General features: G+C 35.9%; 2 protein-coding genes across 2 annotated transcripts; one reads left to right on the top strand and one right to left on the bottom strand.

The window, feature by feature from the left end:
* The first annotated feature begins 580 nt into the window (after positions 1 to 580).
* LOC133287478 (uncharacterized) lies at positions 581 to 12,581 on the top strand. The gene is made up of 15 exons (XM_061485108.1): positions 581 to 750; positions 819 to 1,008; positions 1,185 to 1,242; positions 1,339 to 1,378; positions 3,728 to 3,781; positions 3,907 to 4,019; positions 4,113 to 4,178; positions 4,264 to 4,406; positions 4,730 to 4,790; positions 4,872 to 4,933; positions 5,726 to 5,830; positions 6,645 to 6,720; positions 10,564 to 10,676; positions 11,100 to 11,159; positions 12,240 to 12,581. Exons 1-15 carry the CDS (start codon positions 663 to 665, stop codon positions 12,343 to 12,345), a joined length of 1,335 nt encoding a protein of 444 aa, XP_061341092.1. The 5' UTR covers positions 581 to 662; the 3' UTR covers positions 12,346 to 12,581.
* A 4,372-nt stretch (positions 12,582 to 16,953) lies between these two features.
* Positions 16,954 to 19,512, bottom strand: LOC133287486 (uncharacterized). Its single transcript, XM_061485116.1, has 4 exons — positions 19,444 to 19,512; positions 18,474 to 19,270; positions 17,630 to 18,388; positions 16,954 to 17,536 (listed from the first exon to the last, which is right to left on the bottom strand). Exons 1-4 carry the CDS (start codon positions 19,510 to 19,512, stop codon positions 16,954 to 16,956), a joined length of 2,208 nt encoding a protein of 735 aa, XP_061341100.1.
* Positions 19,513 to 26,818: the final 7,306 nt, after the last annotated feature.

Raw genomic sequence — 26,818 nt, 5'->3', positions numbered from 1 at the left:
TGAAGATGTTTTTTAAATTTTTTTAAAATTAGATATTAATACTATTAATTAGTGTTAAAATTATTAATGTTATTATCAGTTTATTTTAATATTAAATTGATTATGTTGATTTAATGGTTCTGATTTAACTTTTTTAATTTTTCTTCTTCTTTCTATATTAAATATTTTATATTTATTTTATTTTTATATGATTATGGGATAACTTTACAAATATAAAAATAAATATAATTATTAAACTAAAGGAACTTCACTATTTTGTCTGTATTGCATGAGATAATTATTTTTTTTTTTTTTTGGAGTTACCCAACCCTAATTATCTCTTTGAGACGAGTTGGCTCCTTTCGGTATCCCCACGAGCTTCGACTCTTTGAGTCGGCTATGAGACTAATCCGGAGTGCGGGGAACAGTGATGGCACAAGCCTATGCAACATAAGATAATTATTTCTCTTAAACTAATATAATCAATTTAATAGTAAAATAAATTGATAGTGACGTTAATAGTACCACTCATTGATATAACAGTGTCTTATCTTTTTTATACGATATTTTCTTACTTTAGGCTACTGTGAAATAGTATCAGACAAAAAAGAAAAAAGAAATTGTGCTGTACCTTCTTCTCCGATTTGTTTGTGTGATTTGGAAATTTGGAGTTAGGAGGGGAAATGGGAACTCGATCAAATTTCTACAAGAATCCGTCAATCTCTTACAACAAACACTTCAGCCTCTCCTCCGTTCTTCAGAACCTCCAAGGTCACTCTCCATTCTCTTTCTTTTTTCCAACTCTCTCTCTATCAATTTATCAATTTTTAAATCTTCAGCTTACAACATCGCCACCGGCAATGTTCAATCCGGCGATCAACCAAATCCCCTTCCTACCGCCACCGCCTCCACCTCCCTCAAACGTCGCCGGGATCCCCGGCCACCGCAATCCCGAGGCTATGACGGCGACAATGATGACGACGATGGCCCTTTCTCTATGTCACACCGCGATTACATCGAAAATAGAAGGCAAAATCAATTTTCCTTGTCTCATCCTTCAATCATATATATATATATATTCGTTTATGAATTAAGCAACTGCTGCCAGCCACCGATGCTTCGTACTTCCTGTTTATGCAATATGCATTTTTTTTTACTCTCGTTGCTTTGTAAATTCGTAAATCTTAATAACATGTTCTGACCAGGAAAGAAGTTGCTTCGTCGCGAAATTGCGATCGCCTTCGATTGACTGAAGATGTCTTGGTAATTTTCAGTTACTGCAAATTTGATTCATATTATCTTATCTTTGAAGACTGCTCTTCCGTCATTCCTTTTCACATTTTGCTTCCTCTGTGCCAGGGAAACCCTAATTCTGCCGTCTCCTTGGTGGATTATGCAAGTGAGCTTTATGGAAACTTTTGTATAACTTACTTTTTTTTTTATATTAAATAACTTTTTGTATAACTTTGGTTCTACTGTTTTGTGGTTTTATTTTATTTTAGGAATGCAAGTTTTACCAATCCAACAATTAGGTCATGCAATATTGTTTTCTTGATCATGCATTACCAAATTTTAGATGATCTCTATTACAAAAAAATAAAAATAAAAAATTTAGATGATCTCGGACATTCATAAGTATATAATAGAATAGTTAACAATGTTCTCTAAAAATTTATGGACTTGATAACGTACACCTGTTTTTGGAAGAAAATAGGGGATTCGAGTTCAAGTGAGGAGCCTTGTCTCAAAGTCAATGCAGAAGTGCTTGAATATTTTTCTTCATAAATTTTATTCAGCACAACAACGGTTTTAAACAAGTAATACACAAAAAAAAAAAAAAAAATACCACTAAGAAAGTAGGAAATAAATGATCCTATCCACTACTTGGGCCCAATCAACAACTAACAACTATCAAATAACAACCAACAAAATAATTACTCCGAACATTCCCTCCCTTCTTTACTCTTGTCCTCAAAGTAGGATCACATAATTGAGTCTTTTTCCAAATTCACATTCGCATCTCCATCGTTTCCCTCCATCATGGCATAGATTAAGTACAACTTTTTACATCCATGGCCTAGAGCATAAGCCTCATTACAGTGGAAACACAACCCCTTCTGCCTTTGATTTTCTTTGAATCCCAATCAGCAAATAAGCTATGGAGTACTCCAATTCGGATTGGGGTTGGAAGTTGGAAGTGGAAGTGACTCGATGTGGCAAGTGATTCAGAAAGTGAATCTAGTGATTGTGGGCCTTGCATAGCTCGCAAACCCAATGATGGCTGATAGAGAAATGGAGCGCGTTGGGTAATTTGCTTGGTTGTTTGCAGAGTTCTCTCCCATGTTGTAACATCCCGGGTGCTGACGAGGGCGGGGAGTGATCGTCGGTGCGAAAGAGCATGGACAAGGAGCGGCTCCTGGCAGGCTTCTAGCGACGGGGGTACATGAATGAATCGAATCAGCACCCGAAAGAGAGGGATTCCAGAGACTGTGCTGGTATGGGACGGTACAGTTGGGAATGACTTATAAGAATTAATTGATACTACCTATACTAACAAGATGCATCTTCTTTTCGGTAGCCCAGAACGGAAGAACTCCATAGTTAAGCGTGCTTGACTTGGAGCAATTCTGGGATGGGTGACCTCCTGGGAAGTTTTCCCAGGAAGTGTGCGAGTGAGTAAAAAGAACACTGGAAAGTCTCGTGTTAGTATGTGGGGATAGTCATTGATTCTTAAAGCGGCCGGGCGTTACACATGTGACCAAAAGATAAGGTGGCTAGGACATCTAAACGATCAGACAACTGGGTGAACAATTTGTGGAATTGATCGGACAAGCCCTGGATGGTGGCTTTCAATTTCTCCACCTGTTCCTCCATGCCAATCTCTGAATAATAAGCTGTTACATGCATTTTGGAAGAAAATAGGGGATTTGAGTTCAACTAAGGGAATCCTACCTCAATGTACAAGTGCTTAATTATTTTTTCTTCATGAATTTTATTCAATATAACAAGAGTTTTAAATAAGCAATACATAACCAAAAAAATAGAAAACCACTCTCTACCACTAAGAAAGTAGGAAATAACCGATCCTATCCACTACCCGGATTCACTCAACAACTAACAAATAACAAAATAACAATAATAAAATAATGACTCCTAGAAATGTAATTCATGAGAACTTTCAATCCTACAGTTGGTTTGGTAAAATTCAATGTGTAGAAAAGTTATTTAATGGAGCCTGTCAAGCTAGAAAGCATACGGTATGGACATGGGGATATGACAAATTTTAAAAACTATAGTACACCACACGGCCATAGTACAACACATAAAATTGGTACAAAATCAACATAAAAACTTAAATTTTAAATAAAAAGAGAGAATCAATGTTAGCATGAATCATTGTATGTGATGTGTCTGACATGGGTATGCCTACTATTTGAAGTGTCCATGCTTCATTGGTGTCAAGTCTTACATTTACTCATATACTTGGAACTGATATTCTTGATTCCTCTACTACTTTTATTGTTGTCTACTGATTTTTATTCCACCTTCTTTTTGCCCCTTTGGTACTTTGGTTTATTTAGAGTTTGGGAAAGGAACGTGCCTGTTATTTTTCTTGGGTTATTGAGTAGTTTATGAGCTGAGACGACAATGCTTCCAAGATAATTTTACTGAAAATATGCTATTAGGCTCTTAGCTGGAAGTCTGTCTATGCTTCTAATAATTTTCATTTATATTTATGGATAATTAGGTGATGAAGGTACTCCTTCAGAATGTGAAGAAACAGATGCTCTTCCAAACTCTGGTTTGTTTATCAACCTGCAAGTTTAAACTTCTTCTTTTGCAGCTTATGAATTTTTTTTCCGTCATTTCCATTTTACCGTTATTAAGCCTTGTTTATTATTCTTATTGAGTTTGGCTACTTTCAAGGTCACAAAAAAGAATTTGATGGAATCAAAAGCAGAAATGAGCAGCGTTTTCCTGTCTCTGGAGAACCTGTTTGTCTTATATGTGGAAGATATGGAGAATATATATGCAATGAGGTGAGTAATGTGATATAAGTGTTAACTTCAACTTGTACCTAACAAGTTTTGCTTTGTGCAATGACTGTGTATAATATTTGCTTGCTTTCATAGACAGATGATGATGTCTGTAGCATGGAGTGCAAAAGTAAACTTTTAGAAATTCTTAAACACGATGAGGTACTTCTATGAATTTTTTTTTTGTCTTAAAGTTCTAACCCTTCCAACTCCTAAATGTTCTCTTCTTCATTCATAATGTTTTTAGGGATCCTCTCACGACCAAGTTAGAGATTTCTCTTCATCTGTAATTAGTGATGCCTCACCAGTTCCTTTCTTTGGTGACGATACCTGGGATGATAACCGGCATCGCTGGTCAAAAAAGAGATCTAGTCTTTCTACTTATGAATGGTATAATTCTTCATCAAACACCCATGCTTCTAGAATTTAAATAGGCCTCTCTAGTTTTTATATTGGCATGACAGAGATTTAACGAAAATGGTGTAATATGTTTTTTTCTGCTTATTATCCATTACAGCTATAACAATATGGATGCATATCATGAGATACTGAGTTTTGGTTATATGCTTGAGGAACTTAATATCCCCATCCCCATCCCCATCCCTAATGATGGCAAATGCATGCACATATTCCACAGCAATGCACTTGCATAAATATATATACATCACCCTTGTCTGCTGTGGTCTATGTTTATGGGTTTTGTTTTATTGTAGTTGGAAATGTCAAAGACCCGGGCACCTAGCTGAAGATTGTCTAGTACAGAGTTGCAGTCAGGTTAGGCATCGACGCTCTTCAGGCATAAAAGTTTACCTTTTTTAATTTTTACACTGATTTATTTTATTCTTTATTATCTAGATCGCAATGGGCAGTAATAGATCTAGTACCATTCCAAAGGATCTTCTTGGACTATATAGAAGGTTTGGAAATTTCTGTTTACCTGTCTTCTCTTGGGGATTCTGTGTTCCTCTTACCTGTTCTATTGTTATTTAATCATTCCCTAATTTGATACTACGACAAATACTAAAGCAGTCCTGATTTACCATCAAGTTTCTTTCTGCAGTATTATCTACCAATTCTTTTTTATCTAGTCTTTCTTCTTCAGTTTTAATTGATATTCTGAAGTGCATATTTTGTCTTGTTGGGTTGTAGGAAATGAATTATAAATATAAGTTTCTTAGTGAAAAGGTCCATGTGATCTGTGCTTAATGTTGAATTTGTTTATCACCTTAGGGAAAACAAATTTTTTTGAATGCTTCTATCCTTGAGCAAGGTGAGGTGTTTTTGATAGAATCACTTGGATATTTGCTAGTTAAATTTTATTTGAGGGAGACCGTTGAATTAGCAGTAAGGTTTCTTCTTGTGACTGGAAAGTCACATATTTGAGTTTGGGAAATAGATTCTTTGCAAAAACGCAAAGGTAAGGCTACGTACAATCGAAGCCCACTGATACCCTCGCAACTCGGGAAGCTATGTGTACTGGGGTTTGACCTTTATGGTGACCATTAAATTGTGGAAATTAACTTAAGTTGTTTAGAATACTATTTTATGAGTACTTTTATGCTTTGAACTTCCTTTGTTATATTATCTGAAGAGAGCATGTTGTTAAATGATTGTACTTCTTAAATGGGCCAACACTTTTCTGCCTTGCTATGGAGATTGCCGTCGAAATGAAACAAACTCAGCAGACTTTGGTTGACTTTTTTGTGCAGATGCCACCAGTTCAGTAAAGACTTGTTGGCTGCAAACTGTAATGTATGCCACAGCTCATCAAATTTGGCAACATGCCTTGATTGTAGCATTGTCCTTTGTGATGGGTAAGCTGAAAATTTAAGTGACAAGTAGCAGTGCCTAAGATTCCCCACCCCCCCCAAAAAAAAAAAAAAAAAAAAAAGAAAGAGAAAGAGAAAAACCCTTTTCAGGTATATGGGCTTTGAAGTTATTGGTGGGGAAACTACTATTCTTTGATAATAATCAAGCATAGGTTACCATATTCATAAGAATGCTGGCAGTTCATGCTATGCAACAACAAATGATGGAACATTCATTTAATGCTCCCATTTTTAAACATCGTTTCTCTTGAGTGACATAAAAGGGGGAGAATCGGAGCAGTGATAAAGCTGTTCTTTTATGACTGAAAGGTCCTGGGTTCAAATCCAGGAAACAACCTCTTTTGCAATCATGCAAGGATAAGGTTGTGTACAAGGATTGCCTTCACCCCACACTCACTAGTTGGGTTTAACGGGGAGTGGTGGTTTCTCTTGAGTGACATAATAAGAAGCTTTTGCTGTTATACGGTTTATGCCCTTGTAGTTTGTGACTTGGTGCTAAGTTGTACCGTGATATATGCTCTTTTCCTATAAAATGAACTTGTGCTGAATGTTTGTAGTTGGTGCTACTGTTATATATCGTAACTGATGAACATAAAGTAGAGCCAGAAAAACATTGAATGGATGCAAGGATAAAATATGTAAATCAATCACACTTAAGAAAAGGGCTTTTAATTGAGATTGGGAGACTGCAACACTGTAATTAGTATGGATTCCTCCATTATCTTTCTGACCTCCCACAGGTGATATTTTCACTGTGTATTCCTGCATTCCAGTGAATTCTAAGATTCCTATTTTCCAGGGCAGGTCACTTGGATGAGCATATAAGAATGCACCCTTCCCATCAAAAATATTACTCACACAAGCTTAAACGTCTGGTGAGTTTTCCGCTTATACCTAACCATGCTTTGATTATGAATGCATTTTAACATGAGTATCTGACATCTTTGAATTTAAACTTTGTATTGATCTTGGCTATCTGAAATTTAATGGAAGACCTGATATGATAATTTTATTCAAATAGTCCTGCCCATTCTATTTCAGATTCTTATTTCCAGCTTCTTCTTGTCAGCATTTTCCATGTCTTTTTTGCAAGTCTTTGCAGACAGTCTTAACCATCCATTTAAGTATATATATATATATATATATATATATTGTTGAGATATATAGTCCCACATTGATTGTATGAGCCAACTAATGTGGAGTTTATAAGGCATTGGGCACTCTCACCCTTTGAGCTAGCTTTTGGGGTGGTGTATCCCAAGGTTCTTTACATGGTATCAAAGCCTCGTGTCCCGGGTTCTATCCTCGCCGCCCCCACTTTCTTTCAAGTGGAATTTCTTTGTTCGCACAGGTAGGTAGGCCTGTGCATTTCCACCCTTCAAGCCCAGTGAACTCTCGTGTGAGGGGGCGTGTTCAGATATATAAAAACCATTAATGTAGCCTCACCCAATAGCTTAAGCTTTTGGATTGAATTGGTTCTTTACATGGTATCAGAGCCTCGCCGCCCCCCACTTTCTCTTGTGGCGTTTCTTAGCACAGGTAGACTGGGCCTGTTGCATTGTCCACTCTTCAAGCCTAATGGGCTCTCGTGTGAGGGGGCGTGTTCAGATATATAGTCTCACATTGGTTGTATGAGCCAACTAATGTGGAGTTTATAAGGCATTGGACACTCCCACCCTTTGAGCTAGCTTTTGGGGTGGTGTATCCCAAGGTTCTTTACATGGTATCAGAGCTTGAGGTTCGATCCTCACCGCCTCCCATTTTAAAGTGGAAGCACACAAAAGGTAAACCAAAGATTGAGCCTGTTGCATAATCCACTCTTCAAGCCAAGAGGGCTCTTGCGTGAGTGGGCGTGTTGAGATATATAGTCCCACATTGGTTGTATGTGCAACTAATGTGGAGTTTATAATGTCTTGGGCACTCCCACCCTTTGAGCTAGCTTTTGGGGTGGTGTATCCCAAGGTTCTTTACAGTTTATAATGTCTTGGGCACTCCCACCCTTTGAGCTTGAAGAGTGGATTATGCAACAGGCTCAATCTTTGGTTTACCTTTTTTGTGCTTCCACTTTAAAATGGGGGGCGGTGAGGATCGAACCTCAAGCTCTGATACCATGTAAAGAACCTTGGGATACACCACCCCAAAAGCTAGCTCAAAGGGTGGGAGTGCCCAAGACCTTATAAACTCCACATTAGTTGCACATACAACTAATGTGGGACTATATATCTCAACATATATATATATATATATAGGAAAAGTGTTTGTCCTTTTTAATGACACAACTTGTGTCATTTCGCTCTCACAAAGAGGTGAGACCATATTTTTTTTTTTTTTTCCACTCTCTCTTCCCCTTGATCTATCTCTTTTTCTCACTTAAAATAACACAACTTTACATCCTTTAAAATGATACACACTTTTCCATATATATATATATATATATATATATATAGGATTAATGAATTGTTTAGATTGCAACTTGTGAAGAACCAAACAAATAGTGGGGGCAGAGATGGATGGATGAATTGAGAAAAAAAGAAAGGGGACGGGGGAGGCTGGAGACAAACAGAAGAGAGATGGAAATAAAAAGAGTTAATATCTTTGTGTTCCCCATAAAGTGTATCATGTATGCATATACATGTTCCATTTACATTGACAGGACCTCAGATGAATAAAAGGGAATAAAGTCAGAGTGAGTTAGACAGTTGGATGTCAGTTTATTTAGTTAGACTTACAATCTATCAAGGGATTAGGTGTAACGACGAAAGCAATCACACACTGATACAACCCCGACTATAATGATGTATAGGAAGCATTATAGGAGACCCACACTTCTTAATGTTGACTCAGCAAAACAGGAGAATATTCTAGAAATGGGTATGGAGGAAAATTTGTTAGGGAGGTGTGGGAAAAGTGAAACTGCTGAAGAAGGATGATAAAAAGAGAGGAAAGGAGCGGACAAGCCAGGCAATTAGTTGCGATTGGAATAGGGACTTGGGAGAGAACAGTAGCCTCTTAAATGCTTATGATCTATCTTTCTTTTCTGCGAATTAATCTGTAACACCATCCTCTTAATATGCAATTGTCCCTTACTTTCTTAAATCAGAAACAAGGATAGAAATAATGGAAACTACAATAAATTTGTATTTCTCTATTCACGTAAGTGACTGGTAACAATATATATTTAATGGAACTAAGAATAGAAATAATGGAAACTAAAACAATAAATTTGTATTTCTCTATTCACGTAAGTGACTGGTAACATTACATATTAAATGGAACTAAGAAAGTAAGGGAAAATCGCATATTAAGAGAAAGGTGTTACAGATTAATTTGCAGAAAAGAAAGATAGGTCAGTAGCATTTGAACGGCTACTGTTCTCTCTCAAGTCTCAATTCCAATCCCAACTAATTGCTTGCCTTGTCCATTCCTAGGTTGTCAGTAGCGGCCCATAGCATCGCTAAACCGCTACCATAGCGGGTAGCGGTGGTCGGCCAATACAAACCGCGACGTTGGCCGTAGCGGCGTAGCGTAACGGCAATCCCGCTACACCACTCCCATATTGGAATTTGATGGAGAATCCGGAGATGATGATGATTTTCTTCATTAGTTCACTTCTTGTACTTGGCTATTTGACAATTTTATTGTTCATTTGTGTTTAATTTTGGATCCTTCCTTTATGTTCCTTGTATTTGACATTGGTTGTGGAATTATGTGTTTGATTTTGTGTGACTTCTTATATTTGAGCATTATACTAAAAGCGGTATTGCCTCGTTTCTTGACTGTGAGTATAATATATGTGGAATTAATACTTCACCGTAACCGCTACCTGCTACACCGTTATACCATTTTCGGGGTCGGCTGCTACCGGCCGCTAACTACTACTAACAACTATAGTCCATTCCTTTCCTCTCTTTTTATCATCCTTCTTAAGCATTTTCACTTTTCCCACGCCTCCCTTACAAATTTTCCTCCATACCCACTTCTAGAATATTCTCTTCTAATTGTTTTTCTGAGTCAACATTAAGAAGTGTGGGTCTCCTACAATGCTTCCTATACATCATTATAGTCGGTGTTGTATCACACACACACAATCCAAGGTAGAGAAAAGAGAGAAAAGCAGGAGACAATTTATATTGGTTCATCCCAATGTAGGGCTACGTCTAGCAAGTCTATCACGGTATTCTCCTCACCCACTCTTTACAAGCATTCAATTACAAGAGAATATAAATAGACTCAGAAAACCCTAATGCATAACACCTTTTCAAGGGCCCGAACCCAAACTACTAAATAAAGGAATTACAAAGAAACCCATTGGCTTTATCTGCATCAGGTGGGGATGATTCATCGAATATATGCAAAGTAGAAGCCATACTCAACAATAGGTAGTTAGGCACAAGAGTTTGGGCTTAAATAGCGGGAGCAAGGTAAGAGGGAAGCATTTGGGAATTCAGATTTGAGAACTTAGCAAAGGCTTTATTGTGAAAAGGGAAACGTTTTGGGAAAGGGAAACCCTTAGAAGGAGAATTCTCTATTTAGGTTTGTAATTCAATGAACACCATCAAAGTATTCTTCTTTCTTTCCTTTCTCTATTTTTCTCATCTCTCTCTCTCTCTGAAAACTCAGATCCCAGACCCATTTCTGGTTTGTAACACATATATTTGAATGACAATCTTGTTTTATCCTATATGCCTATCAGCTTTTGTCAATCTGTGTTAATGTAGGTTAAATGCTGCAAGTCAACATGCAAGATCACTGACATCAAGGATCTCTTGGTTTGCCACTTTTGCTTTGATAAAGCCTTTGAAAAGTTCTATGACATGTATACTGCAACATGGTAGGTTTCTTCAATTCGTCATATCACTGCCCTCTTTCTTAATCTACTTTTGAACTATGTGATAATATAAACGTATTTCTGGATTGAATCGTAATACCCTGTAATGCATGTGAAATTTTGGAATAGTGCTTTTTTTTTTTTAATTTCCTTTCCTTGAAAAGTTGTAAGGTGGAGGGCATTTATGGTAGATAATTCACTTTTGGACTATAAATACCAACTCTTAAGACTAAGTTTGGGTTTGACAGGACTGGAATATCATTTGCTCTATATCTAACTGTGACATGTATTGTCAATTTGCATGCATATTTGTACAGAATACAGATGTTAGTCGTCTGTGTTTATGCTTTATGTAATGTTAACTTTTTCCCTCCATTCTTTTCTTATTAGCTTAATACAGATATGTTATTTGCTTGTCATATGAAGGAAAGGAGCTGGGCTTTCGATTATATGGGGTTCTATATGCTGTGAAGACCACTTCACCTGGTAAGTATCGTCACTACTCCTAAATAGGTGTTTGGTTCATAGATATCTTAGTTGTTTTGGAATTTTGGATGTCTGAGCACAAGATGCTTGGATACTTACAAGGACCGTGTTTGGAAGGACATCGTAAGATGCCTTTATTTGGTGTTATACTTCGAAGTCTTGGATATTTTTTTTTTTTGGTAAAAAAATCTTGGATATTTAACTTTGAATAATACCATTTCTCAATGTTACATATATAATAAATGGGAAAAATATTTGTCATACTAAAAATTTATGATTTTTAATAGGGAAAAATGTTTGTCCTTTTAAAAATTTAAATTAAAAAAAAACCTCCCACTCTCTCGAGTCTCCCCCCATGATTTCCATTATTTCTCTCCTTCTCTTACTTAAAATGACATAACTTCATGTCCTTTAAAAGTATGTTTGTCCTTTTAAAGGATGGTCCTTTTAGTTAAAAGTAGTGTTTTTTATTTAAAATTTAAATTAAAAAAAAACTCACACCGACACAACTTTATGTCCTTTAAAAAGACAAACACTAATTCTTTTTTAATAACATGGTAACAATTTTTGTCATATAAAAACTTTTAAATTTCTTTTTTTTTTGTTTATATTAAGCTTGTCTGTATACTTTCATATTAAACAATTTTAGAGATGAAAAGAAAAATAATTGCATCTTGAATTTACACTACTATGTTATTTAAAGCTTTTGAGAACTTTTTTTGTTGTAATGTTGGTTAAAAGTCTCAAATTTTTGAAAACATTCATATGAAGTTTGTCACTATAAATTTTGTGGTATAGAAATAGTAAAATTCATGATTGATTGGTCAAGTCTCGTGTCCTAGCGCTATGTCTTTGTAAAGACATAACATGCCCACACATAAAATGGGCATGTCTGCTGAAGAAGGCATCGGACATACGTATTGTAATTTCATGACCATTCACTATATACAAACATCTTTGTCAGACACCCAATATGCATAGCCTTGACATATTTGAAGCCAAGGTGAAGATATCTATGTGCCATTGTTTCATTTTTCTACGTTGTTCCCCTCAAATAACATTTTTAGTACTATGGGTCAGGCACAGGATGAATTGTTTGAGTGCAGATGTGGAAGGAAGTGCATATATTGTAAAAAGCAATGGCCATAAAGGAAAGAGGACGCAACTTAGTGACTTCATTTTTTGATGGTTGAAATACTTTGTCCTAAGTTTTGAACAGCAGTTTAAAATTGTTCTTCAAATGTGATCAATGGATAATGGGACAAATATCTTGTTCAATTCCTTGTTCTTCTTTGAGGCTTGACTGATGAAGATTTTAAGGCTCTGTTAACCAATTTCATGTTTATAGAAGAAAAAAAATATTTTGATAAAAAAAAAAGTTGAGAAGCATACCTTTTTTTTTTTTCTTCAAACATAAATTGGAAGGCGTTGCACCCAACATAAATTTGTTTGCAGTAGTTTGTTGAGATAATGAGGTTGAGCATCTTCCCCGCTTTATTCAGAAGTATAGATCCTGTTCATGTTGAAGAAAATTGTTCCTTGTCTGTTACCTCCAAGAAGAATTAATACAAGCTAATTTTTTGCATATATATAACTTCCACCTGGTGGGAGGAGGCCTTGAGCGTTGTACCCTCGGATTATGACCATACTTTTGTCATGAATGAATATAGAATTTACTTCAATGTAAAAAGCTAGTCTCTTATTGGTGAAAAAAAAAGTTGTCACTTCCCAACTCCGATTCAATGTATTTTATTTCGAATCAGTAAACGATGAATTAAGGTTAGGTCGAATTCTCCACAGAAAATTAAAGTTCAAATATACAATTGATCCCATTAAGCCTTTAGCATCAGAATGAATTTTTACAGTGACGGAGCAATCGGTTACAAAGTATATTGAAGTTAAATCATGTAGCAGTACCTTGTCCGTGTCTTTAGTTCCTGAGCGACTGTTTGGTAGAAGAAATTTATTTTTAGTGAGAGAATCACAATTTCTAAGAATATAGTAGAAAGTGAATTTTTTGAAAATGTTATTAAAAAATTATTTGATAGACTAAAATATTTTTGAGAATATTAAGTTAATTTTTTTTTATCCTGTTTGATTGATTGTAAAATATTATTGAAAATATAAGATAATTTTACAAAAATAACATCAATGAGTTTGAGACGGCCCACATTTAAACTTCCCAGCAATTACATGCTAATGGGTATATGCAACACCACTTTCTTCAGTTACATTTCTTTTATCATAGATAACCCAAATCAATCACCCCCGGCCACGAATTAAAACTCTAATTTCCAGATAACATAACTGCATTGACTCCGGAAAATAAAATGTTAATGGGCATATGTAACAAAACAAAAAACTGAACCTTTAAAAAACAATTAACAGAAAGAACAATAGGAGGAGATTGAGGAGCCTTGGAACCAGTTAGGAATAAAAGAAATTCCACAAATCCAAAGTTTGGACTTTGGAGAGAGAAAGAGAGAAGGGAAAAGTGGTCTACGAACTATCAAGAGAGGGTTAATTTTGTCCAGAAAATAATGTGAAATTTTCCCACTTCATGGGGAACCCAAGAATACCACCCTTCTGGTCGTATTCTTGAATGACATTTTGGCATACAAATTGCTCACAAAACAAATTTTAGGAAAATTAGATTCTCGAGAAAATTTTCTAAAATCTTATACCAAACGTAAATAAAATAAGATTACCACCTATAATTCTCCGGGAATCCTAAAAAAAACCTCTACCAAACATCTCCTATAGATTTGTTATTTACACGATAATTTTAGTTTTAGTTTTTTTTTTGAGTATATTCTGTTAGGACTTAGGAGAGGTTTTGCTACTAAATAGTTTTTAAACGATCACCGTTAGGGAGCTCAAAGAGATAGAAAGGAATGAAAAACAGGTGTTACTTCACAGGGTGTTGATATGTTTATTAGAAACTTGCAAGGTAATGTTCAGAGGGAGATAGATTCATGAGATAATTTTTGAATTTATTAAGTACCAACTATTTATTCCTTTTTCCTTTGTTTTAAAAAATCCTATGGAAGTACACATGGAACATTATGAATGAGTTAAATACGCACTTAATGTGTCAAATAAGTTTTTTCATTAGGTAAAAGGACTAGCTAATATTTACAAAAATTTTACAAATTATTTTGTAATATGATAAATTTTTCTTTTTGGTACCCAAACTCATTAAACTTGTTTCTAGTATTGTCGGGGGCAACTATTCAAACACTATCTTCTTCATTCTTAAGATTTGAACTTGGAACTTATGGTTGTGTTGTGAGTATAATAACCAAAACCCGTAAAATGAGAAATTAGAGATTTTTCATAATTTATAAGATAATAATTAGATTAGGAATCTAATTACGAGAATAGAGTCATTTTTCAGATAAAAAAGCAACTACAGAGAGTTTTGGGATAAAAATACAGTTTTGCAAAAGTTACCTGAAATTCGAAAATGATTTAGTGAGAAATTATTTCATTATTTTAGTGATGTTAAATCTATGATAGATGATTTAATTCATGGATTATGAGATAAAAAGACATGTTTAGAAATGTTAAGCTAATTGGTTAGAAAGAAATAAGAAAGTGAGGGTAAACTAGCAATTTCACCAAATCACTAATGTTGACTTTGGTCAACTATTGCTTAAGTGAGTTAAGCATCATCCTTAACAAAACCAACCCACCTTCGACTTCTTCTTCTTCCTCCTAAGGTCATGGACACCATTTTTGGGAGAGGAAAGCTTGGCAAAATATCCATTTGAGTTGTGGTTCATGAAAACAAAAACTTCTAAAGCCAAAGTTGCTTAGTTTTTTCCCAAGAGTAAAACTCGTACCTTAGTTTTAAGTGGAAGCCATTGTAGAGAGTTCTTCCTTCTCAAAGTATTAGGAAAATTTGTGAGTTTTGAGATTTGAAGGGTGTTTAAGCTTACCAAAGCTTGAAATATCTTCCTCCAAGCATTCTAGAAAGATTTGTGATAAGATTTCACTACTCATTTCAAGTTTTCATCAATTGTTAGAAAATCTAGGTTGCATGAATAGTGAATTTCAAAAATTTAGAGTTTGAGTAGTTAGAGGTTAATTTGGATATGGTTTCCTTTGTTAAATATGTTAAAGATTGGTCCTTGACAAAGGAAAAATTATGAAATCACTATTTGAGCCACTTTGAAAATTGGTCATGAAAATGTGTTGAGTTTATAATATTTGAGACGTAAAACATAGATGTTGATGGTGGTTGTTGTGTTGTTTATGAAAATTGTAGTCTTTCCTTGGTGGAAGAGCTCCCATTGGAACCTACACTTATTCAAGTCCCAAGTTCTTTATTTGTATCAAAGAGGTAGGTCATGAAGTTGATGTTTAAGGATAGATTCTAGTCAATAGCTCAATGTATCATGTGTTTTGTATATTGATTGTCACATTCGCACTCTTCCATAGGTTGAACTTGTGTGGTGTGTTGTGATTGAGGCTCTTGAAGCAGAAAAGAATATGTTTCAAAAGTCTACGACAAGTAAACTTTTAGACCTTGGTGTTAGTTGTAACATCCTAAGGGCTGGCAAGGGCAGAGAGTGATCGCCGGTGCAAAAGAGGCACGAAGAACGAGTGACTCATGTCAAATTTTGCATCTTTGGGGTACATAAATGAATCGAATCAACACCCGAAAGAGAGAAATTCCAGAGACTGTGCTGGTATGGGACGTTACAGTTGAGAATAACTTACAAGAATTAATTGGTACTACCTATACTAACAAGATGCATCTACTTTTTCGGTAGCTCGAAATGGAAGAACTCCATTGTTAAGCATGCTAGACTTGGAGCAAATTCTGGGATAAGTGACTTCATGGGAAGTTTTTCCAAGAAGTGTGTGAGTGAGGAGGACAAAGCACGCTGAAAAGTCTCGTGTTAATTTGTGGGGACAACCATTGATCCTTGCAAGTTGCCGGGCGTTACAAGTGGTATCAGAGCAGGGCCTCTTTCTCGATATGGTGTAGTTCGAGGACGAACCAGGTGGAAGCTGGTGGGCATGTAACATCCCAAGGGCTGGTAAAGGCAGGGAGTGATTGTCGGTCAAAATAGACACATACAATGAGCGGCTCATACCAAATCTTGTAGCTAAGGGGTACATAAATGAATCGAATCAACACCTGAAAGAGAGGGATTTCAGAGAATGTGCTGGTATGGGACGGTACAGTTGAGGATAACTTATAAGAATTAACTGGTACTACCTATACTAACAAGATGCATCTACTTTTCAATAGCCCAGAACAGAAAAACTCCATAGTTAAGCGTGTTTGAGTTGAAGCAATTCTGCGAAGGATGACCTCCTGAGAAGTTTTCCCAGGAAGTGTGTGAGTGAGGACAAAACATGCTGAAAAGTCTAGTATTAGTTTGCGGGGACAACTATTGATCCTTGCAAGTTGCCAAGCGTTACATTATTCTCCTTGTGTGTTCCTCCATGTTCCATTAAAGTAATGGTTGCAGATGATGCATTATGCATGGTAGTAGCATGACATAACATCAATGATGCACCGACACTGACACGGGACACGGGACACGACACAACACGACACTTTGACACGTTAATTCTAAAAAATGCTAAATTCCGACACGCTGGGACACGTTTTGATATTAAATAATATTTTTAATATATATAATATAGTTTATATTTAATACATATAGCAACTCATAATAAATCATATAACTAATCAAATATTCAAATTCCATAACATAAATATTAAGCAAAAATAATAGAATATCCCAAGAGTGTAGAGTGTAGACCACTTACAAGTTCAATTATTTTCATCTCCATCTTGAATAATCACAGCATCTATCTCTGGCTCATCAAGGGAAAGACTAGCAAATTGAAGATCTCCAACATCATCAAGTGAATCGAATGTATCTCCAGCAATATCCCACATTTGAGTTGCTCCTTGTGCATAACTAGGAGTCTTTCTTGATAAGAGTCGAAGATTGCTATGCACATAAACCAAGTCTTCAGCACGTTTTGGAGTGATTTTATTCCTCTTGATGGAATGCACAAAAGAATAAGTACTCCAATTGCGTTCAGCACATGATGAAGAGGAGGGTTGTTGCACAAGTCTCAATGCTATTTTTTGCAGCATCGGTGTAAAAGTACCATAAAGTAGCCACCAAGATTTCGGATCCATAGTGTATTGAGTATTGATGGCATCAAAATCGCCAAAGGTTCCACTATTGCTAATAAAATCTGCATACTCCAAACTAATCCGGCCTCGGTCCTCCATGCCAGGAAAGAATCTCCTTAAACATTTTTGTCGCTCTTGAGTAAGCTCTAAATCCATGTGTGGAGGAACTCGACTAGAATCTTCCTGAAGCCATTGTTGACTATAGTATCTAAAAGAAAAGAAAAAAAAAATCAATCAACAACTTGTCATATTATATCAAGAGGAGTATTAATTTTAAACTGAATCATATTTAAAAACTTACTTGGGATTTAAAGCATGTGCCAAACAATGTAGTGGACTTGAATTTTTTGTCCAACGATCCACAAGAATGCGATGCACCACATCATAAAAAGAGGAGCTATCTTCCATCCTTTTCCTCTCTTTATGGTATATAGCTTTCTTCACTTTCACAATCATTGAATCCCACATATCATATATCAAGTGAAGACAAGCTCTATCAGTGTCACAAGCTCTGATCATATCATAAATATGAGCAGTGAAGGCAAGTATGTAATCAACTGAATCCCAAAAACAATCATCCAATAATTTTTCCTTCACAAGTCTGGCCTTCCCAAGATTATCATCTCTATAAATATTCCATTTTTCACTTATCACCATATTTTGGAGACCGCTCTTTATTAACTTGAACCTCTTCAGCATCACAATCATTGAAGCAAAACGAGTATCAGCAATAGAAAGCAACTTCAAACTCACAAACTCATTATAGATTGCCAATCTCATAGAATGATTCATAATGAAATGCTTTATTGCAGCAACATCACCTATAATATCAGAAATCCAGCTGCATTCCTCATATGTTATTTGATTGTTCTCCACATTTTTTGCAGCACAAATATTTTTCACAGGCAAATTCAATGTGTGAACAACACACGGTGTCCAGGTAATTGATGGGAATTCCTGCTCAATCAGTTGCCCTGCTCCCTTACAATTTGCAGCATTATCTGTGATTACTTGAACCACATTCGCCTCTCCTACTTCTTGAATAACTTCCTTCAGCAACCTGAAAATGAAATTTTCATCATTAGTCATTCTCGAGCAAACAAACAAACACACTCAATCAGATTACAGAAGTCCAAACAAACAACCTGAAAATGAAATTTTTATCCTTAATCTCCCCCGAGCAATCAACTGATTTTAAAAATATTGCTTTACCATCAGATACTGCCATGAAATTAATGAGAGGCCTCCTTTGTGAATCGCTCCACCCATCACTTACAATACTCACCCCCTTATGAGTCCACGCTTCTCGAATAGGTTCACACAACCTATCAATATTTTCTTTCTCTTTTTGCAACATAGTGGTTCGCAACGCGTTATATCCCGGTGGCAAATAACCTCCAATATTATGATTTGCTGCATAAGTATATGAAGCTTGGAAGTAAGGGTTCTTTGCCAAATTGAATAACAATCCTGCTGAATAAAACATTTTAGCAATCAGATAATTTAATTCTTCTCGTTCCCCAACATTGAATGCCATCTCAAGAGAACCCGTAGTTTTTCTTTTTTTTGGGCCAGTGGAAGAGCTAGAAGGGGGTAAAGGTACATTTCTAGGTGCATTAGATTGCTTTCTCTGTTCAGCTTCCTGTTCCAATTTTTCCATCTCTATCATGTCTCTATTTTGCACCATTAAGCATTTCCCAATTCCTTTGCTTGGTATTTTTAACAAGTGAGCCCTCACTCTAGTATACGAACTTTTATAATCTTTTTTACAAAAGTTACACTTCCAAGACAAATTCCCTCCTGCTTCCACTCTAGCATCCAATTGGGTAACATATTTCCATAGGGGTTTATCCAGTAATTCATTGGCAGCAGATACACTAGCAGCAGTGGCGCTATCACTGCCACTGGCAGAGGCAGAACTTGAATGATCCATATTGTAATCCTATAAATGTGTTAAACAAATAAAAAGTTATGATATTTATTCATCATTTTTTTACAGGAGTACTTCAGCTAATTTTATTATTTTGTAATCTATATGCAGGGCTACTTGAGCTCAATCCACAAAGAATAAACATTTTCATTCATATATAATACTCAAAAAAATCACTTAGTTACAGCCCTTGTAGTAGCTTCGCACTCATCTCTTGCTGTTGTCAAGTGAGTGCCGCTATTAGTTGTCCCCATCACTTACACTACATGTATAAGAGACACAAAACATATGCAGCAACATGGTGAACTGGTTAAATACAAGAAACAAAACTATACAGGTATGCCTAAATGGTGTTATGATGTAGAAAGTATCTAATAAGTATAAAATGTGATAATTTGATATTTTTGTTCCTAAAAGCACTATAAAGGTCGTGGAAAATTGATAACTTGACATGAGTGTTAAGTGTCTAATGTGTTGGACATAAACAATGCTTCTTTTTTTTAGCTTCCTTGCTTTGGGTACCATTTCATTCTTAATCGTTGTCGGGTTGGTATATAGTATATAATTGGTAAAAAAGACCCACAAATTGGGATGTGATAAAGAGACCAAATTGACAACAAGAACCTTATAAATTGAATCAGAACAAAAGCACAGCAATAACTGTCCAGACTCCAATGCCAAAGAGAATTTGCTCAAACTCCAGTGCAACCGCTGTCGCAATGTAACCACCTAAAATGAAGCTTCAAGCACGAGCTCTGTTGAACTAGTCAGATTCTCAGCCTTGCAATGCAACTCAAATTATCATTTACCACTAAGTCACATGCTATGGTGTGTCGGACTAACACACATAATATCATGTTCGTAGGACTCTCAGCCATTAATACAAACAGGTTGTATGCATCAAATTTTTCAAACAATAAAATCATACATTTCAGAATCTCTCAGCAGAAAAAAATAAAAAGTATGATAATCATAAATAATATTGTCCATATATCATAAGAAAGAACAAAAGGAAGAGCACGAGACAAAATATTGCAGAAACTAGTTGCAAGAGAGACGAAGAACACACCTGGAAGCTGCAAAGCTACGATGATGGTGACCGAAGCTATGTCCAGGAGATAACTTACAGTGGAGAACAATAAATTTGAGGGGTTGGTTGAGAACTAAGAACACAGTTGGAAACATTGACGGACGGCTAGGTGAGCGACGGAGAAGACGAAAGTGAGAAAGTGAGTCTGAGCGCTTTGATTTAGGGTTATAAAAAAACATCCGATTTAAATTTTTTTTATTTTAAAATTATTTTAATTTTATAAAAATGTCAATAAAATTACATTTGTACCCTTTGACCGTGTCAGACACGGTCAAAGTCACGTGTCGGGATAGTCAACGTGTCGAAAAAAGTCAACTACGTGTTGTACGCGTGTCAGAACGTGTCGGTGTCCGACACGTGTCCGACAATCATTTTTCCTCAGATTGCACGTATCGGTGCTTTGGAGCATAACATGATGCATTGAGATTTACGAAATTATGTTAAGATGAATGATTAATGATAAGAAAGAATGTTTATGATGATGAACATTAATAATTATGTATGAATCATAAGTATGGATGTATTGCCTGATATATAATTCTGTAATGGAAACCTTATACTAGAGGTTGTTAGGTGATCCTAGAAAGCCTATGCCAAAGGTTATTAGGTGGTTCTAATGAGATTTGAGTTATGTCTATGATGTTGATGTATATTTGAGATGTATCTCTAGCCAATAGATTTATCTCTCTATGTCTCTTGGAAGTAATTGCATGTATGGACTTTCCTTGGATATAGCCCGGTGAGGTTTTCCTTGTGGTTTGCTTCCTATGGGACAAAGCAGAAGTCTCATAAAAGGACCATACCAGACATTGTAGGAACACCCCTTGGAAGAAGAAGAATTCCTTGGTTTGATTCTTATGAGACAAAACAGAAGTCTCATGGAAGTTCTAACCAGAGGCTTCATTATTGGCATAACGATCCCCCACCTTACCCCCCCCCCAAAAACGCAAAGTGATCTGATGATGTTCATCAAATTATAAGGGGAAAACTCGAAGATTAGTAGATCTCTATGAACGGACCATGTCAAACCCATCCATGGTGACTCGCCTTGACTCAGTTTCCCATGTTCTTGTGGTTTGCGGTTTAAACCCTCTTCCCAAGAGAAAAGACCCTACATTGGGAGCCCTATTACTTGGTTTCCAGTGACTCATTGCACGTTACTGTAACAACTTTAAAGGATCGTTTCACAAGATCCAAGAAGGGAATAACAAGAGTAACACTAGCACTAGCAGTAACAATAGTAGTAGTGGTTTGAAGAAAAAGGATGAGATGAAGAGAGGGTCACTATCTTTTAAGGTGAACTGTCTTGTGGAGGAGGGTTTGGAGATGAGGAAGTTTAGTTTGGATTCTACTAGAAGGGTTTGGGATTATCGTACTGTTGTTGCTACTAAACGTGCTTCTTTTGGAAGTTTTGGTTTGAGATCTAAGTTGAAATCTACTTCCACTTCACCTAATGTGAGTGTTATGTTTACCATTTTTTGCATTTTCTTTTTTATCTTCATTTAGTTTGTTTAGGTTCATAAAAGCTTTGACTTTTTTGCCACCTTTTTGCTCTTTTTTCATATTCATGGTTGTGTTTCTCTTTGTGTAGTGGTTTCATCTAGAGAAAATGAGTTTGCTCTAACTTAAAAGATTCACTTTTTGAGGAAACTTGGTTGTTGTCTTTTTTTTTTTAAAAAAAGATTATAATTAAAAGCACTATTTAGATAATGTTAATGTTGAATGAAGGCACTCTGCTTTTTTCTTCTTTTAAATATTGCTTTAAACTACTTTTATGTCTATTGCACCCCGCCAACAGTACATTTTTTTAGTCTTTGAAATATTGTTAAATGCTAATATTTTGGTAAAAAATTACCTAATGAGTTCTATGAAGCTGTGAGGTCAATAGGTAGAGAAACACTAATATTATACAAGATAAAATGTTAAATTTCGCCCACCTCCCCCCCCCCCCCAAAATCCTGGCTCCGCCACTGGTTCCAACATATATGAGATGATTTATGTATGTTATGTTCAGCTATTATGTATGCACCTTAAGTGAACTATAGGATGGAGTGATCCTCCAAGGACCCTTAGTTTACTGAGATATATATCTCACCTGTGTTTGGGGAATACTTTTCAGGTACCTCCATAGACAGAGAGGGAGCATCACGTGGCAAAAAGCCCACTTAAATGTTATGACATAGCATTATATAACATGTAAAAAGAATTATTTTGAGCATTCCTATAAGGATGTATGTTTTGAGGCCTAGATGAAGGATATTTTGCATAATTCCAATGAAGTATATTGGGGCAAAAAAATTAATTTATTGTTTTTTTAATAAAAAATTACGAAAATGTAGTCGTTTTGAAATTATTTACGCAACTATAGCAGTCAAATACGCCAACATGGGGCGTGACCTAGTGGAGAGAGACACGACCATGTGGGGCGTGACCTAGTGGAGAGAGACGCCCACATGGGGCGTGACCAGGAGAGAGAGACGCCCAAAAAGGGCGTGACCTCCCTAGGTCAGAAGCAACAAAAAAAAATTAAGATAGGTTCTTCAAAGATGCAATATGAATAATGTATGTGAATTTTTTAGACCTCGTAGTAAAAAAAACAGATACGGAACTTGACTTGCTTGGTCAACTCCAACTTTTTTTGCTTTTCTAATTTTGTTTTGGTTGATTTTCCTTTCCCGCCATGAAGATCGAATCCCAATATTCGATGATGTGTGGTCAAGCAGACATCAGAGAGGATTTGTACTGATAAGAATGATTATATCTTTATTATTTTATTTCAAAAGTTTTCATAATAGAAATATAAAAAACAACAAATGATTATATCTTTATTAAAATATAAAATAAAAAACACAACAAACAATCAAAGAACTTTATTTAAGTTTTTTTTTAAGTCTTGTGGTGGAAACAACTTTTACTGAGCAATTGATAAAGCAAAACCCAAAAAGCCTGTGACTCTCTCTTGATAAAGTTGTTTCCCAAAAAGCGTGTAACCCAAAAAGCAATTGATAAAGCTTTTACTGAGCTTTTGCTGTACAAACAGCTTTTTCTAAGGAATTTGTACATATAAGAATTGTACCAAGGGAGGTCACGCCCCATGTGGCTGTGTCTCTCTCTTAGGTCACGCCCCACATGGGCGTGTCTCTCTTAAACGTGTCTCTCTCCTGGTCACGCCTCACGTGGGCGTGTTTGCCTCATAGGTCACGCCCCACATGGGTGTGTTTCTCTCTATTGGAACACGTCCCATGTGGACGTGTTTGACTGCTATACATTTGTAAATAATTTCAAAACGACTATATTTTTGTAATTTTTTATTAAAAAACAATAAATTAATTTTTTTCCTGTATATTGGTTTAGATTACAACGTATATGGATTATGTAATTTTATGTTACAAACAGCTTTATGTCCATGAGATAATGATGATGTAATTGGATATTTATGTTGAAATGTGAATTACGTAAATGAGATGTTCACAAGGATGAGCATCATAGTATGAAACGATGCATGAATGAGAAAAGCATGTTGGTAGTTTACCTATGATGAAATGAAAGCAATGAATGGGATGCAAGGTTGTGTATGAATAAGTAATGGAGTTTTACGAGCTTAAAGCATGTATGTAAAGTATGTAAATGAGATAGCTTAAAATGCAAGTAATGCATAATTTAATGGCTTGATGCCTAAGACATATGTATATGCTGATGCAATTCAAAGGAATGGAATATGCTATTGTATATCTTATAATGGAAATGTTGAAATTGGTCAATTAGGCACCATATGATTTGAGACAATCCCTTATATCAAAATACAATAAGGTGTTGCCAAAATTTATGCTATCTAGTATAGTACGCGATTTAGAAAGCCCATAACTCACTTAATTCTCAACCACATGGGATGTGTGAGGTATCAAATTAAAGCTTAGGATGTCTACTTTCATGTCACAAAATATGGGAATTTTATGGTTTGAGATTCATTTCCAATTTTAAAGAGAGTGAGCAAGTACTGGCTGTGTTTGGTTCAAATATTTTACCCACTTGGTAGCAAGTGGTTCTGATTGTTTCTTGATGTTGATGAAAATTTGTTGTGAAGAAAATTCGAAACTAAAATATTTTGCTTTTATTTCTCATTTTGTAACCCTTTATTTAAGCTGATGGAAACCACATATATGTGCATTAATACTACAGGGTCATTTAAATAGGCTGAAAACGAGCCAATCCGCGAGCAATTTTCGAGTCAACCCTCGAGCCAATTTTCGAGCCAACTCGCGAGCTATTTTTTCAAGCCAATCCACGAGCCATATTTTTAAGCCAACCCGCGAGCCAACCCTAACCCGACTCAGGTCAGGTTGGGTTGGGTTTTCTGGCTCATTTTTTTCGAGTCAACCCAAACCTGACTCATTTTTTTCGGGTTGAATGCGGGCCGAGCCGGGTTAGCCCGTTTTGCGAACCCTACTGTTTAGTATTGGTAAAATTCCAATGTATGTTTTACACTATGTTAGCTTATGGGGGCTACATACTGGATGATATTAATGGTGTGCATGACAACCATTCTGTTCCCTGACACTGTTTCTGAAAAAAAAAACAATTTTTTTCTATTTCTGTACCCTAGAATAGTTTCTGAGAAAAAAAAATGTATTTGATAACATGTTCTATTTTTATTCCGCGAATGAGAATCGCGTTTGATAACACAACAAATAATATAATAATAAAAATTTCCTATTAAGAATAATTTTTTTTCAGATCATCACTTTCTTTTCCATATGGTGTGGTGGTTGTGGTGGCGGCGACAATGGTAGTGGTGGTGATAATGGCGGTGGTGGTAGTGGTGGCATGGTGGTGGTGATGATGGTGATGGTGGTTGGTGATGGTGATTGCATGATGGAGGTAGTGACGACAGTGGATGCAACGATGGTAGTGGTTGTTGGTGACAGTGGTGGTGATGGTGGCGGTGGTAGCGTCGTGGTGGTGGTAGTGGTGGCGATGACGGTGGTGGTGGTAGTGTTGGTGGAAATAAGTGGAGGTGGTGGTAATGGTGGTGGTGGTGATGACGACACTAGTGGTACGACAATGACGATGACTGTGGTCGTGTCGGGATTATGTTGGTGGTGGCGGTGGTGGCAGCGGTGGTGGTGGTGACTACAATGGCAGCGACGATGGTGGTGGTAGTGGTGGTGGCGGTAACATTGTGATGGTGATGGCGGTGGTAGTGGTGGTGGTGATAGTGCCATGGTAGTGGTGATGTGTGGATGTGATGTAATGGTGGTGGTGGCATCGTGGTGGTGGTGGTGGTGGTAACGACGACACTGGTGGTACGACGATGACGATGATGGTGGTGGTGGTCGTGTTTGGATGATGATGGTGGTAGTGGTGGAGAGTGATTGAGAGAGACAAGTGTTTCTTATTTTGTGTCCGGGAACAAAAAAACAGAAACTTTTTAATTCTTTTTTCTGTTCCCAGCACAAAAAATAAACCGGTTCATGCCCATAATAAAAAAATAAATCGATTTTACCAAACGAGTTTTCTATCCATTTGTGTTCCGGGAACAGAAGTTAAAAAAAAATGATTCCGAGAAGGTTGTCATGCACGCCCTAAGTCAATGTGAGATGTTTCTGTGTATCGTATGTGTTATAATTAAAGTATTTGAATTATAAGAGTACAAAATTAATTTACGAACACAAAAAGAAAAGAAAAAGCTAGTCCATATTTTTAGATAAATGTTAAGTTTAGCTTCCGATTCAAATATTAACACAAAGTTCTTTATTTTTTAAGTAAACATAATGAATTATGTTGCATTTAATACCTTATGCAATGAAAAAATAATTTTTTTTCACTTAAACCTATAATTTTGGGTGCGATTAAACTTCCAAGTATTAAGAATTCTTAAACTATATCTCTTAAAAGATCATATTGTATATTCAACTTCAAGAATTTTTTTGTTGTGAAGCATAGAGTTAATTTAGTTAGACCTAGATAAGGTATTATACTTGGTTGGTTAGAAAGTTAGTTTTATTTAAAATAATTAGAGAAAACTTTAGTAATATCCGTAAGGTTTTACTTTCGAGTAAAAAATGGTATTTTTTTAATCAATATCGTCCTTATAGTAAAAATAAAAAAACTACCCCTATGTTAAAATTTGATGTAGATGAAGATTAAGTTTAGGGATATTTTTGATTAAACACCCATATCATAGAAGCATTATTGATTTAAAAAAATTAGGAGTATTACATATATATATATATATATAAAACAAAATCCATAAAATTAAAATTATCAATTCTCATGAATTTAACATTTTCTTGAGTTTGAATAGGCTTTGAGACTAACATCTGGGATACTATTGCGATTAAGAGGCTTTCTTAATTCATTGTTTGATTAAATAACAATAATTTCTTTTAAAATGCATTTACATGAAAATGAAAATAGCAAATTTTGAAAACTGTTGAGGGCAAGACATTTAATTCCAAGCATTTTGCATG

Source organism: Gastrolobium bilobum, unplaced genomic scaffold, assembly GCF_033153095.1.
Source record: "Gastrolobium bilobum isolate Gb01-03AN ecotype WA unplaced genomic scaffold, APGP_CSIRO_Gbil_v1 utg5060, whole genome shotgun sequence".
Taxonomy (NCBI): domain Eukaryota; kingdom Viridiplantae; phylum Streptophyta; class Magnoliopsida; order Fabales; family Fabaceae; genus Gastrolobium; species Gastrolobium bilobum.
Note: the sequence above shows the minus strand (reverse complement) of the source record. Positions and strands in the feature narration are given on the sequence as shown.